The sequence below is a fragment of the Danio aesculapii genome, chromosome 25, assembly GCF_903798145.1.
Source record: "Danio aesculapii chromosome 25, fDanAes4.1, whole genome shotgun sequence".
Lineage (NCBI taxonomy): Eukaryota > Metazoa > Chordata > Actinopteri > Cypriniformes > Danionidae > Danio > Danio aesculapii.
In genome coordinates this window covers 24,262,052-24,279,896 of record NC_079459.1, presented here as the reverse complement: position 1 = coordinate 24,279,896, position 17,845 = coordinate 24,262,052, and the positions used below count along the sequence as shown (strand labels likewise).

At 34.9% G+C, this 17,845-nt stretch overlaps 1 protein-coding gene across 1 annotated transcript; it reads right to left on the bottom strand.

The window, feature by feature from the left end:
* Positions 1-1,088: 1,088 nt before the first annotated feature.
* On the bottom strand, positions 1,089-1,954 carry LOC130219555 (uncharacterized). Its single transcript, XM_056451983.1, has 3 exons — positions 1,814-1,954; positions 1,598-1,721; positions 1,089-1,500 (listed from the first exon to the last, which is right to left on the bottom strand). Exons 1-3 carry the CDS (start codon positions 1,875-1,877, stop codon positions 1,104-1,106), a joined length of 585 nt encoding a protein of 194 aa, XP_056307958.1. The 5' UTR covers positions 1,878-1,954; the 3' UTR covers positions 1,089-1,103.
* Positions 1,955-17,845: the final 15,891 nt, after the last annotated feature.

Sequence of the window (17,845 nt, the reverse complement as noted above, 5' to 3'; positions counted from 1 at the left end):
TCAGTTTTCTCTTTGTTTAACTGAAGAAAGTTTTGGCACATCCAATTGTTAATTTCATCAATGCATTGGCAGAGTCTGGGGTTGTAGTCATTAGGCAGTAAGGCTAGGTAGATCTGAGTGTCATCAGCATAGCTGTGGTAGAAGATATGTTTTTTTTCTCATTATTTGGCTCAGAGGGAGCATATAAAGGTTGAACAGGAGAGGTGCCAGAATCAAGCCTTGTGGAACTCCACATGTCATGGGTGTCCACCTTGACCTTTGATCACCTATACTGACATTGTAACCTCTCCCTTCAAGGTAAGATCTGAACCATTTGAGGACCGTCCCAGACAGCCCAACCCAGTTTTCCAGCCTATCCAGAAGTATGCTGCGATCGATACTGAGATCGAGCAGTACCAGCACTGTTAGTATCTTTATAAGAGCACGCTCTGTACTGTGATGTGGTCTGAAACCAGATTGAAAATTGTCTAAACACCCCTTGAAGTTTAAGAACTTGTTAACCTGGTTAAAAACAACTTTTTCAATGATTTTGCCAATGAAAGGGAGATTTGAGATGGGCCTGTAATTGCTCAATAGGGTATTATCCAGGTTGCTCCTCTTCAAGAGGGGTTTAACAACTGCAGTTTTAAGTGAGTTTGGAAAAATCCCTAAGAGAAGTGAAGCGCATCAACGAAAAGTGTATCAACAAAGTATTGAGCAAAGGCTGTGAATATGTGATTTTTTTTATTTTTATTTTAAATTATATATTTTATTTTTCATTTTTTTGTTTATTATTAGTTTTTCTTGTAATTAACCCAGTGGTTGTGCCTGTCTTTCCTTAAAAACAGCATTTTAAAAAGGTGTACTAAGAATTAAATACATTTGAATGCTGATTAAAGAGACATCGCTTTCAAGGAAATCCAGAAAAGAAGGAAAAAACATCACTACATAATGATAATTATTATAATTTTATTTAAAAAGATAAACATTTAGCATAAAAGAGTCACATTTAGCATAAAACATTTCAGAACATTAGAAAATATTCGTTTACACATGAAATATGTAAATACAATATGTGAATATACAATATCAAAAACAAAGTTGCCAAAGAACTGCAGAAACATTTAAAGTGTGGTGCGGTGAAACTCTGCTGTAGTAAAGGTTTCTGTTGTAGAAGATGTGGATGGAGGAGATGATGTTGCAGATGTGGATGCTGGAGATGATGCTTTTGCAGATGTGGATTCGGGAGATGATGTTGTAGCAGATGTGGATGCAGGAGATGATGTTGTAGCAGATGTGGTTGCAGGAGATGATGTTGTAGCAGATGTGGATGCAGGAGATGATGTTGTAGCAGATGTGGATTCAGGAGATGATGTTGTAGCAGATGTGGATGCAGGAGCTTTTGTTGTAGCAGATGTGGATAAAGCAGATGATGTTTTTTTGTCCAGTTTAGCAACTTGGCCGCTCACCAAGGTGTTGTCAGGATCTACACAGATCGCTTTTCCTGCGATTGTGTTAAACCTAAAATGGGAATATACAAAAAGAAATAAGACAATTTCAGAATTCAAAAAATCTGGTTGGTTTTACAGTTTGAAATAATGTTTGAGATGACACTCACACAATGGCTTTTGTTGCACATGTACTGGTGGTCCACTGGTAAGACACTATCTTCCTCAGAGGGATGTTTATATTAGTGAACCCTTCACAGCAGACTGAATTTGCTGATATAATTGCATTTGTAGCTGAAAAATAAAGACAGACACAATATCACAAATCTGTACATTAAAAAATATTATAATAAAACATTATATTCAAAATGAAAAAGAGCACTTACCACATGAAGTGTCCTGCAGAGAGCAGAAGAGCACCAGAACAGGCAGAAACATCAGGCTTCTCATTCTTCTAGATGTTTCTTCTCAATCACAGAAGGAATCAGGAGATGTTTTGTAGAGCTTGAGGATCTCAGAGCTGATGTGTCCAGAAAGAGCTCTGAACCTCTCCTTATATACACATCTGAGAGATATTCCTCACAAACACGTTCATGTAAATCCATTTCTGAGGAATAAGAGTTTGTTTTTAGCTCTTCCTTTTCCCCATTCTTTTTCTGCTTTATTGTTCATGTATAAGGAACTTTCACATTTCACTGAAAACTAGCTTTAAGAATACAACTAACAACTTCCTCTTTTCAGGCTGTCATATTCTGCACTAAATATGAAGAATTTATGATCATATTTAAAATTTTGCTATCATAACAAATATTTGCTTAACCTTTTATTTATCTTAATTTTTACACTAAAAATACATCTGCTGTTTGCTCAAAGTACAGTTAGAATGAGCTGAAACAACACAATTCTTGAGTTTTTTGGAGGACAACTTAATTGTTTTAAGTTCAATCCACTTAAATTTGTAAAAATGTACAAGTTAACTTAATTTCTCCATGTTGTCCAACACAAATTGATTGTGTGAAAGCCAGCATTTTTGTGCAGTGTAAGTAAAGGCCCTGATTCATTAGTTATGGTGGTTTGACTAAACCACTACTTGCCAACAGAAACAAGACAAGATCTGAGAAAACGTAAGCACTTCTTGTTTCTAGTCCCCCCCCCCCCCCCCATTTTAATAGGAAAGTCAGTACACACTCAAAGTATTTGCTACTTGTTAAAACTTATTTTAAATTAGCAGAAACACGACTCTTGAGTTTAATTTGCTTTTATTGGGAGAAAGGTGACAACTTTATTGTTTTATTAATGTTCAATCAACTTAAATTTGTAAAAATTAAAATAAAAAACACATTATGTTAATACTTGATTGATTTGTGTTGGAACAACATAAAGGGATTGTGTCGATCCCAGCACTTTGATGGACCTATGATGAAAATCCACTTTTGTAAGCTGTTTGGACAGAACTGTGTGTAGGTATAGTTTGTCCATCATATTGTCATATTTTGGAGATATAAACGCTTCTAATGTCTTTTTAAAAAATTTCTGACATAAAAATAGGACCCAAATCCCATTGATTTTATGGCCCACCGCAACGTGATGTAGGAGTGCGGTTTTCCCCACCCACCTAAGTGATTGACAGGCACCATGTTTCTATAGATCTTTTTCTTGGCTGCTGCATAAAGGGCGCATAGCGACCAGTGTCTTCCGGTAGAATTCTAGGAACTTCCGTTTACAGCGTTTACAACCAGTAATTTGGGTTTCAATAGTTGAATAATACTGTTTTTGTGACGCACAACTTTGAAAGGTGTGTGTTAAAGCCGTTATAATCTGTCAGATGTGATTCAAGTGCGCGAGAAAAACGTTCTCCTAGTTCACGTGTCTGCCGTCAGAAATACAATGTGTGTGTGTTTCCCCGGCCTGTCAGCTGTTAGCTTAGTGGCGCTTCAATACACACACACACACACGCACGCACGCACGCACGCACTACTTCACTGCATTATAGAGCTAACCAGATTACTGGCATGAAACTTAACAGGTATGCAAGTCATGCAGTTTACAAAAATGGCCAATAAAAGTGCGTTACTGATACTCTGCTGGCTGATTTGCATGTTCATTCTAATCGCGAGCCATTTATGTTTCATTTAGTGTGTTGTATTTTCCACGGTTTGTGTTTTTCTGTCATTTCAAAATGTCAATTTATTTTCACTTTGTCAATTATTAAATCAGTGTGTTAGTGGGACAGTACAGGTGACTTTAGCGATGACGAGGCTTCATATAAACAGCAGAAGATGCCGTCTGACAACGAGGGGAAAATGCCCCACAGCAGTTGTTTTCCATCCTATTAAATCACATTTTTTAAAATGCTCAGTCCAGGAGGTGGCGCTGATCGACAACAGTGTCAGTTTAAAGATGATAATAGCAGGTAAAATAGATTAAAACTATTGTTTCAAAGCTGTCTGAATGTGACTGTTTACATGCATCAGCTGCCGACCGGTTCTTAACATTCTCCTTGCGCATACATGCAAAGCATAATGGGTATTTTTGTGTTCCAAGAAAAAGGTTTATACTAACATATATTTACATATAATTACATACAAATAGAATACAAATGACCTTTTCCTATTAGTGTTCATGCTGTTTTTTTTTTTTTATATAACGTTAATATAACCATTTTTGTCACATTTAATTTTGGAATAGACAGCTTCTCTTACATTACAGCTTTTTGTAAGTTTGGACAGAACTGTGTGTAGGTACAGTGTGTCCACAGTCATATTGGAGTGATATAAAGACAATATGTCTCTTTTTTAAAATTTTCTGACGTTAAAAAAGGACCCAAATCCCAGTGATTTTGAGGCACACTGCAATGTGACAGAGGAGTGTGGTTTTTTTCCCCACCCACCATAGTTATTAACAGGCACCATGTTTCTATACCAATACAGATTGTATAGAATTACCTACAAATAGAATACAAATGACCTTTTCCTATTAGTGTTTATGCTGTTTTTTTTAAATATAACATTAATATAACCATTTTTGTCACATTTAATTTTGTAATATATTTTGTAAACACATTAAGTTAACACTTAATCAACTAAATTGATTTGTGTTGGAACAGTATGAAGGGATTGCGTGAAGGCCACGTTTTTTACAGTGTAACCCAGCTAAACTGCTTCACAGAACTAAAATGCAAATGTAATGACAGGAAAAGTGCTTTATTTCACAGTTAGTGGCCACACTCACGCAAAATTAAATTTTTACAACCACTTAAAAGGGCACCTATGATGAAAATCAACATTTGTATGCTGTTTGGGCAGATCTGTGTATATGTATAGGGTGTCCTCTGTCATATTGGAGTGATATAAACAAAACAAGTGTCTTTTTAAAAAAATTTCTGACATTAAAATAGGACCAAAATCTTAATGATTTTGAGGCTCACTGCAATGTGAGGTAGTGCTTTTTTTCCCCGCACATCGAAGTGATTGGCATGCACCATGTTTCTCTAATAACATGAATAAACAAATATAATACCAAATATCTGTTCCAACTCTCTGTGATTTTTAAAGTTTTATAAGTTAAAATGTTTTTAAAACTGAGCATGTTTGTAATAAAGACAGTAAAATCACCATGTAATTCTTAACCACCATGATCACCACAGCCGCATGGTCTGTAAACGCACATATGTGTGTGTGTGTACTACAAACGGCATTTGTGTGAGACTTATTTCAGAAAGGCTTGAATAAACTCCACCACAAGTACATAAAATCAAATTTATGAATTTTTGACTAACGAGCTATATTTCAGCTTCATCCATGCCTCTCTCTATCACTGACTGCTGTTTATCTGATGTAACGCAAGATAAGCAGGCTTATCTTACATTTTGTAAAAGGGGTAAAATAGGTGACTTTTAAAATGTTTAGTCAGACAAAGATTTTCATTGAAACACTTAATCTTATATAATTTATTTTTCCATAAATATAACATTTCTACTATTGTAAATAATTAAACAAATAAATAAATAAATGGAAAAAAATCGAAGCACAGACCTAGACTGAAGATTAGTAAGAGAGGAATGTGTTCTCTGTATTTGAATCTGACTGTGAACAAATCCAACAAACAGAGAAAGGAGGAACAAACGTTTCTGAAAATTTCCCCAGGTCAATTTAGGCATTGAGAATGAGTACCAAGAAATAAAATATTGTGAAGATGCAGTGAGTGTTTAGAAGTACATGAAGTATTTAAAAAAAATTCATCAAGACAGTATTGTCTTAAATGGCAAATTACAAAAACATTCAAAATCCTTAATTTTTGACTATATAAAGCCTTATGTCGACTGAACTGCATCATATCTCCTGTATCAAAGTTTGCTTTTAATGGACAAACAACAGACAAGTCCAAAAAATCAAATGTTGGTCTTTTTATTTCATTAATATGCTATTTAGATTACAGTATATGTGATTACATAGAATTACATACAAATAGAATACAAAACTTCCTTTTCCTATTAGTGTTTATGCTGTTTTTAAATATAACATTCAAGAGTTCACACTTAGCTCACGATTTATACATAGCTTGTTTGGCGTGCTGTCCCGGGAGAGAGCCCTGAGCTCAAGGGATCCTCGAGCCCAGGGCTCCCTCCTTTCACAGGGCGAGGGGAGATTGAGCTCAGGTCGATCTGAAACTCCCCCGCTGCTGAGGCCAAGGTGAACTTCCTGAGCGTAAGACATTAGAAAAAAAAAAAGATTTAGGCTTATTTTATCTATAATATAGAGCACATTTGGATGGTAGGAGGAAACCGGGGAACCCGGGGGAAAACCAATGCGGACAAGGGGAGAACATGCAAACTCTGCACAGAAACACCAGATGGCCCAGTGAAGACCCAACGCCATTGGTATTCTTGCTGTGAGGCAACAGTGCCAGTCACTGGGCCACCATGCCACCCATTCTGGATAAAGGTGGAAGAAGGGGAGGAGGGGGGTTTCTTCCAGACGAAGATGGTTGTAGAGAGGAAATGAGGATATATAGTGACTTGGGATGCTTTGATTGGAGGATCATGATTAGCTAATGTGGACCAGCTGGGTCAATCATGAGCACATGCTCCTCTCGAAATTAGTTCAAGATTAAACTTCACTTAATATAACCATTTGTAACATTTAATTTTGTAATATATTTTGTAATTATGAGCTGAGTACTATTTATGAGCTGCTATAGTTAAAATGCATTTTAAAATAATATAGAAATTGAGGTAAAATTGAGCAGCACAGGTGTAAATGGCGTTCCATTCACATCTGTTTCTCCATCACAGGCTTTATCCAGTCCTCGTCCGGTTTTACACAGAATTGAGTCCTTTGTGTAGAAACCCTGAGGACAGAAAGGTTTACATTCAGATTTTAGGTCATTGTTGGCATTCATAAAATGACTTTTTCCCATCATCTGTCATGAAACTTACAAGAAGATTTTTTTTCTAAATCAAAGACTTTAGTTAAATACGTACACAATGCCTTTTGAAGAGCAACGTGAAGACGTCCTCACAGCACTCACAATTTTGTTGGCTGGAATTGGGAAGTCAATAAAATTGAAACAACAGGACTCTGCAACTGAAAAAAAAAAAAAAAAGTTACATCAAGGAAATTTATTTGAAATTGTTATGTAATATTAAATCAAGTGAGTGAGTTTATCTATCTAAATTTGACCTAGTGACAAATGTTATAATTTTTCTGTTTTTACCAGCATCAGTCCTGATCTCTTAAATTGATGCCTTGTTCTAAAAATTATTATAAAAGTAAACAAAATACTTTAATATTAGAACTGATGTTTATTAAAGAAAGAAAATAAAGCAATTTTCCATCCATTAAAGGCTGAACAGATTATTTATCTTGTATGTCAATGATCAGTAAAATAATGTCATGTAAAATGTCCAAATGGAGGCACAAAAGTGAAATTTAACATCATAACACTGACTTAATTGTTTGGGTTTTTGACATGCAAAAGCACATTGCTTTGTTTAGACCCTGTTAACAAAATATTTATTGAGATAATGATGTTGAAATCATCACACACAGAGTGTCTAATGATTAACATTTAGTGAATGAACATTTAGTTATGCTTTAAAGGGTTTAAATAAGGACTGCCCAATGCTGTGAAATCCAGCCTAGACATTTTGTAGTTTAATGAGTATATCATATTACATTCATTAAATAATCGGAAAATAATTCTTAGTTAACTCACCAGCAGGATAAGCAGGAACTGGCTGAATTGAACACATGGTGAACACCAAAAACAGCAGAAACACTGGGATTCTCATTCTTAAGATGTTTGCCCTGTAAGTACAGTAACATGGTTTATTCTGTAACCATCATGTAAGTCAGTGTAACATATTGGGTCTTTCAAAAACAATATTGGCTTTGGAGCTACAAAAAATAATAATAATTAAAAACAATATTGACAGCCAAATGAGGAATTTTGATTAGTGTGTGGAAATCATCTCTCTCTCTCTGAGAGTAGTTAAAGGGATTGTTCCCCAAAAATGAAAATGTACTGATCCTTTACTCACCCTCATTTTAAACCTTATGAGTTTCTTTAGGAGAAAAGAAGATATTTTGAAGAATGCAATACCTCTACCACTGACTTCCATAGTAGGAATCACAAATACTAAGGAAGTCGATGGATAGAGGATTCCAACATTTTTCAAAATGTCTTCTTTTGTGTTCAACAAAAGAAAGACGATCAAACATTTAGAAATAAGTAAACGGTGAGTAGGCTAAATGATGCCATAACTTAAATTTTTGCGTGAACTATACCTTTTATTTCTTCACATTAAAACACAGAGGTCACAGGGAATTTACATGTTACATTTAACACCTACATAACACTTTAGCAATAACTACAACACCACAAATTACACTATGCAATACCTTTTAGTCAAATGATGATAAGATTAGAAATACAAGTTATTGTTTTGAAAACCTCAAAATAACTGCCTCTCTCAACACCTAAATCATTGGACTATCCAGCACAATCTATTTTACGTAACATCAGAAGTGGCTAATATTTAAAAGGATTTGTGCCCCCAAACCCCCCAAGTCTTCCAGATGTCCAAATCAGATCACAGCTACACCGTTAACAACTTTTCTAAATTACACAGTATTTTACTGTAATATGAACTGTAGGACAGTTATGCAGTATGCTACTGTATTTCAATGTCACATTGTGAAAATTACTGTATTTTTACAGTTAAGATAAACAATACTGTAAATACATACAAAGGAAGGTAAATGGTGCTGTAAATGTAAATACAGTATTTTGCTGTAAATAATGTACAGTAAGTTACTGCCGAACTGAACTGAATTTGAACTGAATTTTTCTATAGGACAGTTTTGCAGTATGTTACTGTATTTCAATGTAGCATTATGAAAATTACTGTATTTTTAGGGTAAAGGTACTCTATACAGTACTGTAAATACATACTAAAGAAAAGTGCTGTAAATGTAAATATAGTATTTTGCTGTAATTAATGTACAGTAAGTTACTGCCGAACTGAACTGTAATATGAACAGAATTTTTCTGTAGGACAGTTTTGCAGTATGTTACTGTATTTCAATGTAGCATTATGAAAATTACTGTATTTTTAGGGTAAAGGTACTCTATACAATACTGTAAATACATACTAAAGAAAAGTGCTGTAAATGTAAATACAGTATTTTGCTGTAATTAATTTACAGTAAGTAATTGGCGAACTGAACTGTAATAGGAACTGGATTTTACTGTAGGACAGTTATGCAGTATGTTACTGTATTTTATAGTTGCATTGTAAAATTGACTGTATAGGTTACTGTAGATTCTAAAGAAAACTGTTAACAGTGTACAAATTAATAGAAATTAGCTAGTAAATGAAAAATATGAATTGTCGTGAGATTCTGTTGGATTATTCCACTAAAAAGTTTATAATAAAAAATCTACAGAATTTGCTAAACATTAATGCATTGTAAATTTTTTCTGTATCTTTTTAAATGTATTTTTTTAGAAAGGAATGTAATTTACCTGTAGGAAAAGAACAGGAGGTGATATAGAACTGAGTAGGATAAGAACGTCTGCTCATTCACAGCTCCTCCTGCTGCTGAAGTTGGGATGAATCTGTTTTATCTGTGATTTTCAATACGAGTGTGCCAAAACAAACCACTCTTTGCCCATATACTAAAGTCAATCATTGCACAACTCTACTGCACTGCACAGAGGAAATAAACACTATTCAAGATCTTCATTCACAAATAATAAAAGAGAATTTCTGTAGTAAGATTATTTCACATAAGGGGAACAGGAGAATTTCATTAAAACAGATTTTATCTCATATAAACAATCATGTATGATGGGTTGATGAAGCTGAGTTTATGCTGATTTCCCAGTATTCATCAATTCCAAAACAAACATTGCAAAATAAACTACCCTTTGTACTGGTTTGGACATGAGACCCACATTTCGCATTGTCATTAAGCTGTGATTATAAGCTGTAAGCATATTGAAGTTATGCAAAAACAAAGCTAATACCAACATGAACCATAAATAAAACAGCTAGTAACAAATCATGCGTCACAAAAACACTCAATGATCCAAATTCAAAAGTTGGAATCCAAACAGGAAACAACTGTGGTGTCATACTCCACACCATGTCAAGAAAAGCTCAATTATCATATCTAAAATTTCACCATAACTTGTATTTTCTAAGCGTACAATGACTAAACAGCAACATCAGCTTGTTTAGTATTGTATTATCTAAAATACTTCTCAAACTTGATGCAGCCATCACCATATTGCCAGTCATCACATAGTGGAATAAAGAGCAGGAGGAATGCACTGTAAACATGTTGGCAGTGTGGAAAAAGTTATTGAGGGCTATTCATCATCAGCACTACAAGCCAAATGGAAAAAGGTCTACTAACTGTGTGGTCGGCATACACTACAAAAAAAAAAAGGAAAATAAATCCCTTTTCTAACAGTGTTTCTTTCATAAAGACTTATGAGGCGTCCGCCTTCACATTTCAAACTGTTTCCATTCTAGTTTAGACAAAACACAGCCTCACTGTCACAGACCTTATGTAGTTCACTAAAAAATAAAGATTTACACTCTATTTACTCAGCATCAAATTGTTATAAACCTTTATGAGTTTCTTCTGTTGAACACAAAAGAAGATATTTTGAAGAAAGCTGGAAACCTGCAACCATTGACGTATTGGTTTTATCAGGTTATCAGCTTTCTTCCAAATATCTTCTTTTGTGTTCAACAGAAGAAATTAAAATAAATACAAGTATGACCACTTAAGAGTGAGTAAATAGTGTGTTCATTTTCCTTTTTGGGTGAATTATCCCTTTAAGTGAGGTTCATACACCCGCCATGTTGACCTTGGACTTGAAAACATGTGGTTGAAGGTTTGATTAAGCGGACACAGTAACCCTATTTTGTCTATTTACCAGAATGTATTCAACATGAACGAGCCAAAATAGCATACTCTTGGTATTGTGTAGGCTACACAGTATTTCACAATTCAACAGTGCACAGAAAAAATAATTCTGCTAAGGTTGTTAAATGAGGCTGACTTTGTCATAGTGTAAATCTGCATATAAAATACATATTTTAATCGTATTTATATTTTAAAAACCTTTTTTCTCTTTAAACCAACTCAAATCTCTTTCATTGGCATACATAAAAAATGTTTTAAGAATGATTATAAACAATTTTACAGTATTATTGACCTCTTTCTTCATTCTTTAATTCAAACACTAGACACTAGACTTGAGATTGAAGGCCAGATCCAGCAGAAAATGTCGCCTTGCTGAACTGCTAAACTTATTTTTCTTCAAAAACCCTTGGCTGGTGGTCAGACACATGTACCTGTAACGCCACGCCAGCAGAGGGAGCCCTCGCCCGACTACTGAGTCAGCTCCGCTTCCTTTGCGGCTACTTCCTGTTTGTGCTGTATTTCAGTGGGTGCTCAGGCCATGCTTTTTTGTGAAGTATTGCCAGTTTACCTGTCGTACCAAGCGTTGTTCCTAGTGACTTTCTTGACTGCATTCCTGTGTATGACCCTGCCTGCCTTGACCACGTACGTTCTCTGTCTTTGCCCTTCTGATCTGTTTTGGACTGATTGTTGTTGCACTGATCCTCTGCCTGCATTATTACTACGTCTTCTGGATTTGCCCCATTGCTTGTCGCTTAGTTTGGACTGCTTTCCTGTTACTGACTATTTGCCTGTTAATACGTTGATGTCTCTGTCTCACCCTTTTAATAAACTTCCGCACATGGATTCAAACAAAGCCCCAGCCTCCTCGTTACAGTACCATGCGACTGAACTTTTATCAGCAGGTGGCAGCAAAGGACTGTAAAATTATCCTTGATATTATTTTGACAATTTATGAGAAATGAAGAGATGAATATTCACACATTATTTACTCAGGTCAAGTATAGGGTTGTAAAAGGTTATAAACCTTTATGAATATCTTACTTCTGTTGAACACAAAATAAGATATTTTGAAGAAAGCTGAAAACTCGCAACTATTAACTTCATTAGTATTTGTTTTTCCTACAATGAAGCCAACAAGTTATCAGCTTTAATCCAAAGATCTTCTTTTGTGTTTAACAGAAGCAATAAATTGATATAAATACAAGTATAACCACCTGAGAGTGAGTAAATAGTGTATTTATTTTCATTTTTAGGTGAATTATCCCTTTAAGTGAGGCTCATACACTTGCAACGTTGGCCATGGACTTGGAACATTCAATTCAATTCACCTTTATTTGTATAGCGCTTATACAATATAGATTGTGTCAAAGCAGCTTCACATAAAAGGTCATAGTGAATAGGAACAGTGTAGTTCAGTTTGTAGTGTTTAAGTTCAGTTCAGTTTAGCTCAGTTCAGTGTGGTTTAATAATCACTACTGAGAGTCCAAATACTGAAGAGCAGATCCAACGATGCGCAGCTCTATAGATCCCGAACCATGCAAGCTAGTGGCGACAGCGGAGAGGGAAAAAAACTTCACTAAATGGCGAAAGTGAAGAAAAAAAACCTTGAGAGAAACCAGACTCAGTTGGGCACGACCATTTTAATTTCTCCGCTGGCCAAACGTCTTGTGCAGAGCTGCAGTCTCAGTGGTACATGTCACATTTTCATTGATGGTTTGATTAAGCTGACACAGTAACCCTATTTTGTCTGTTTACCAGAATTTATCCAACATGAGTAAGCCAAAATAACATACTCTTGTTATTGTGTACACAGTATTTCACAATTCAACAGTGCATAGAAAAAAATAATTTAATAATTAAGGTTGTTGAACAAGGCTGATTTTGTCATAGCATATATCTGTATAGAAAATCCATATTTAAACCTTTTTGTGGCAGGTAAATATAGACTGTATGTCTATATCCCCTGTATGTCTATATCCCCTGATGTAGCCATTTTTGTGGTTCCAAATATTTGGTCCCATTTTAATTCTACTAAACTTGATATTTTGGCCTTTACCTCATTATTAGGCAGGTCCTGTATACTTCACTGGAAATCAAATAAGCCTCCAACTTCATCCTAAGATTTTTGTTATTTTTTTTCCCCTTTTTATAATTTTTTTCGTCTCTTTTGTAAAAAAAACAACAACAAAGATAGTCTGTAACAATTTGTACTGAAATACTGTATTTTTTTGCAATAAAAATTTGAACATAAAAAACTTACATGCTGCAAACCTACTCAAATCTCTTTCATAGCCATAAATTAAAACATGATTTAAATGACTATAAAATATTTGACAATATTACTTTACACATTTTTAATTTTACTTTTACATTCTTTAATTCAAACACTAGACACTAGATTGAAGGCCAGATCACAGAAAATGTCTCTTTGCTGAATTGCTAAACTTTTTTTCTTCTTCAGAAAAAACTGCTTGGTGTCAGACACTTGTACTGCGCATCTGAATACTTTCATCAGCAGGTGGCAGCAATGAACTGTAGAATTATCCTTGGTATATTTATTTGACGATTTATGAGGAATTGCTGAAAACACATCACCAGATGTCAGCCGAGGAGGTCTAGAAACACACGAGGCAGTGTTTCTGTCATTTTTTAGGAACTGTCTGTTACAAATCCATCCCCCCAAACACATCATTTCCTTCTTTCTTTTTAAATAAACAACCTGAAATCCAATGGTTAGGCCCACTTTAGCTTGTAAGAGGAAATAACTAAATATGCATTTTGCAGAGGAGAAATTACTATAAAAGGTTTTCAGTAAGGTTAAATGTAAAACACAGTACAAGTGTGTATTGGGGATTTCGCATGCCTTTACAATGTAATATAAATCCATCATTATGCTATACTAGATGTTATTACAGGCCTGTTTAAAATGCAGCTCTCAAGAGCCCTTAATCTGAATAAGATTGTGTTAGGCTGATCAGCATTTATTGTTGAAAGGGAAATACACAGCATGATTATGATTATGACTAAGCCCTCTAGATCAGTCAGGCTTAATCCTGAATCCTGGTCTTACTCAAATGGACTTGACTTTCTCTATGTGGTCCAATCAAACGAATTGATTCATACTGTACATATACAGTTTTTATTATTCATAGGTATACAGTAGGTTATGGAATCTCAAATAGACTGCGTCACTTCCTACTATCATCATTATGTTTGTCTGTGGCCAGAAAGGAGAACTAAAAAGCCTGGCTCTATTTGAAGATGTGCCTTCTCAAATTTAGTAGAACTTCACATGACCACAAACATATGTCATTGAAAACAGTCACTCCACATCAGATTCATAATATATATATATATATATATATATATATATATATATATATATATATATATATATATATATATTGTAAGCAGTAGGCTAATGGAAATGTGGTACTTTACTAATAGTAAATTGTTACCTTCTACTGGTAGCTTGTTAAAACCATTCAATCATAAAAGAGTGTGTCCCAAAATGCATTAGAGACCATCAAAGTATACTGATGTTGATAGCTTGTAATGATACATACAGTATGGCTTGTTTTTGACTTAATAAATAAACTGCCTCCAGGGTTTTTCCTGGCTTAAAATGAGGTGGGATCCCAATCATGACATTTTTGCTACTTGAAACAAAGACAATTAGCATAATTATTGTATTTGTATTAAGCTAAACATTTACTTATTTAAAAAGACTAACATTAAAATGTAAATAAATACATGAAGCATCACTTGGGGTCATTTGGTAGCCATGACATTAGGTGGGTGGCCGCTTGAGTGACAGCTAGGCCTCGCTGATCGCCTTCACTCCACCTCAGCGTATTCCGGCTGATTAGCTGCTGAACTTGACAAATACATCATATTTTTGTTTTGTTTTATGTGGCTTTACACAGTCAGCTGCCTTTCAGAATTATTTCCTACAATTATCAGATAATATAGCATGCTGTGTGCACTTTATTGTGCTCACAAACCATTCACGTGGCCTCCATTTCCCAGGTGAGTGAAATTAGATACTTATACCATCTCTATAAATGTATTTGTTTTATTTAAGATCATTCATCATTTATATTTTTCTTTAGACATGTAAAGCACCAGAGATGGCAAAAGTACACACATCCTTTACTTAAATAGAAGTACAGACACTCATGTTTAAAACAACTTTAGTAAAAGTATAAGTACTGACTACATCTTTGTACTTAAGTAAAAGTAAAGAAATACGGCCTCAAAAATGTACAAAAGTAAAAAGTACCTGTTTCTATTTCAGTCCAAAGACATGCGGTGTATGTGAATAATAGGTAACTAAATTGGCAGTAGCGTATAAGTGTGTGTGTGAATGTGAGTGTGTATGGGTGTTTCCCAGTACTGGGTTGCAGCTCGAAGGGTATCCACTGTGTAAAACATATGCTGGAATAATTGGTGGTTCATTCCGCTGTGCCGACCCCGTGTAAATCAGGAACTAAGTTTAAGGATAGTAAGTGAGATGGGCATGTAACTAGACCTCACATCCTATTGATACAATAATATAAACTAACTTACATTTACATTTTTTATGTAAAATGTTTGTTGCCAAATTTATGAAAGTAGCCAAGCAGCATCAAACTCTGTAATATAGCCTCACAATATTGCTCAAAAAGTCGGTTCATGTATAATCTTGCTGACGCAAACTCTCAGCATTCATCATGTAGTTTTGTGGCTGATCAAAAACAATAGCTGCCATTCATGTTCATATGCTCGAAAATAGTTCTGTAGGCCTGTTTATCTTTATAAATAATTACATTTTACACTGAATTCTGTCCAAATATATTGATTTATATATATATATATATATATATATATATATATATATATATATATATATATATATATAAATGTGTGTATTTATATATAAATATATGACTGCAAACTATTTTTTTGCATTAGGCTAAAGCTGCTTTATTCTCTTATAGAGTAGCTCCCATACACTGAAAAAAATTATTCAAACATGATTCCTTGGATTTACAAAATTTTTTTACGTTAAGTTTTTGTAAACAATTTATTTGGGCTGAATTTAAACAAACAAATTAAGTTGAACATTGCTCAATTTAATTAGTTTGTTTAAATTCAACACAAATAAATTGTTTGCAACAGTTTTGCATGCAACACCTTTTTCAGTGTACATAACCCGTTGTTTCAGTGTTTTTTCCAGGGTATTGTGGCTATTTTATTTAATAAATAAACATTCATTCTGTTACAGTTTTTCTCAGTCACTTTGGTCCATTTCTCAGATCAGAATTGAAATTCTCAGAAAAGCAGATTCTCATTATGAACAAGTTGCAAATTCTTTTGTAGATCTATGCAAATGATTATGTGCAATTCTCTGCTGTTTCCCTACATTATTAATTGCTGATGTTACGTTGATCAAAGTGTATTATTTTGGTCTGTTGAATAGTCTCACTCCTCACAACATTTAATAATTTGTTCATAAATTAAGTCTTTACATGAAAAATGGCTGAACAGGTTGTCATAATATTTTGTCATAATTACTTTTTTTTAATACATTTCCATTAGACTTTTTTCTAAATCTGTCTACAACTTTTTCTAATGAAGGTTTAAAAGGAGGTTGTCCTATGTTCACATTTTTATTTTGTTTGTTCTTTGTGCTACGCGCTGCTGTCTTTTCCTTTCTGTATCACAATGACATGATCTGGCAAGTAATTACAGTACAAACGCAAAAAAATATTGCCATAGTACATCAGAACAGCCCTGCAGAGTACACTGATACTGACAACATGACTAATAAGTAATTTGAGTCATGTCATTCTGACGCCACTGACATGTTCATTGACACAGAACCTTAGTTTTGAGAGATGAACTAAGGATTTTGAGCAGGAGACTGGCTTTTGTAGGTTTAAATTCTGATCTGAGAAATGTGGCAAAGTGACTGAAAAAAACTGTCATACATTTATTCTATGCTAAAAACAACATATACGTGCGTGACTGTTTCTTTTGCAGTAGATTTTTATTCATAAATTGCCCAGTATAGTTACTTTTGTTGTAAAATATTTGTTAAAATTATTAATTGAAGACAACAGTATAGGCCTACAGGTAAATGTATAATCATATAATCAATAAAAAATCAATAAAAACTGAAAAACAGCCTAAATTCTGTATTAGGAAATATAATCAGAAATAAACCGCAATGCATACATTTTTTATAAAGTATTTGAAAGTTTTAGTACTAAATGTACAAATCTTTACAAAAAAGCACTATATTTCGCGGTATTAGAATGAAAGACCAGGGAAATCCCATGCAGTATGTTTGGAAGTGGGCAAAAGGCCAAGCCAGGCTCATTCTGAAAACGTAGTCCCGAGGACGTTTCTGGAGACTGCAAAATACGTCCTGGGAGGTACGTATTTTTGCAGTTTTTGGTTTTTGCGAATCCGCGAGAGGCCGCTGTGTGCGCTTTTTCGCTTCTCAGATGTCTCACGCGAGTGCCGTTCATGCCCACGCTGTTCTCGCGTGAACCCACCAGAGGTCGCTGTCGAACGAACGTCTGTCTGTCCGACTGGCTGAACGATTGACTGGGCGACCGGCCAATCGGCCGGCCGACCCACCTTCCTCCTTCCCTGAACCTAACCAATTTTACAGATTGACCCGCCCGCCCTAAACCCAACCAACAAATTACAAAAGCCGTCCGTAAAAAGAAAAGCCCTCGTCTGATTTTTTTTTTTTACCACGTTTTGGATTTTACCACATTTTCACCCTGTTATGAACTTCTTCACTTTATTTCTTGGATTCTGTTTTAGTCTTACCTGATTTCTGGAACCACTCTTCCCCGGACTCGTACCCAGTCGTCGTCGTGGTCAGCTCCTCTCTGCGTCTCAAGTCTGCCGACGTACAGGACGAGCTAACCGGACAAACTGGTTGCGGCGGGAAAGCCCTCCACACAAAGGTAAGCGGTC

Coding starts and splice junctions, on each gene's coding strand:
- LOC130219555 (XM_056451983.1), bottom strand. CDS start 1,877: ATGAGAAGCCTGATGTTTCTGCCTGTTCTGGTGCTCTTCTGCTCTCTG. Junction 1,722..1,813: donor TCTGCAGGACACTTCATGTG/GTAAGTGCTCTT, acceptor TTTATTTTTCAG/CTACAAATGCAATTATATCA. Junction 1,501..1,597: donor TGTGCAACAAAAGCCATTGT/GTGAGTGTCATC, acceptor TTCCCATTTTAG/GTTTAACACAATCGCAGGAA.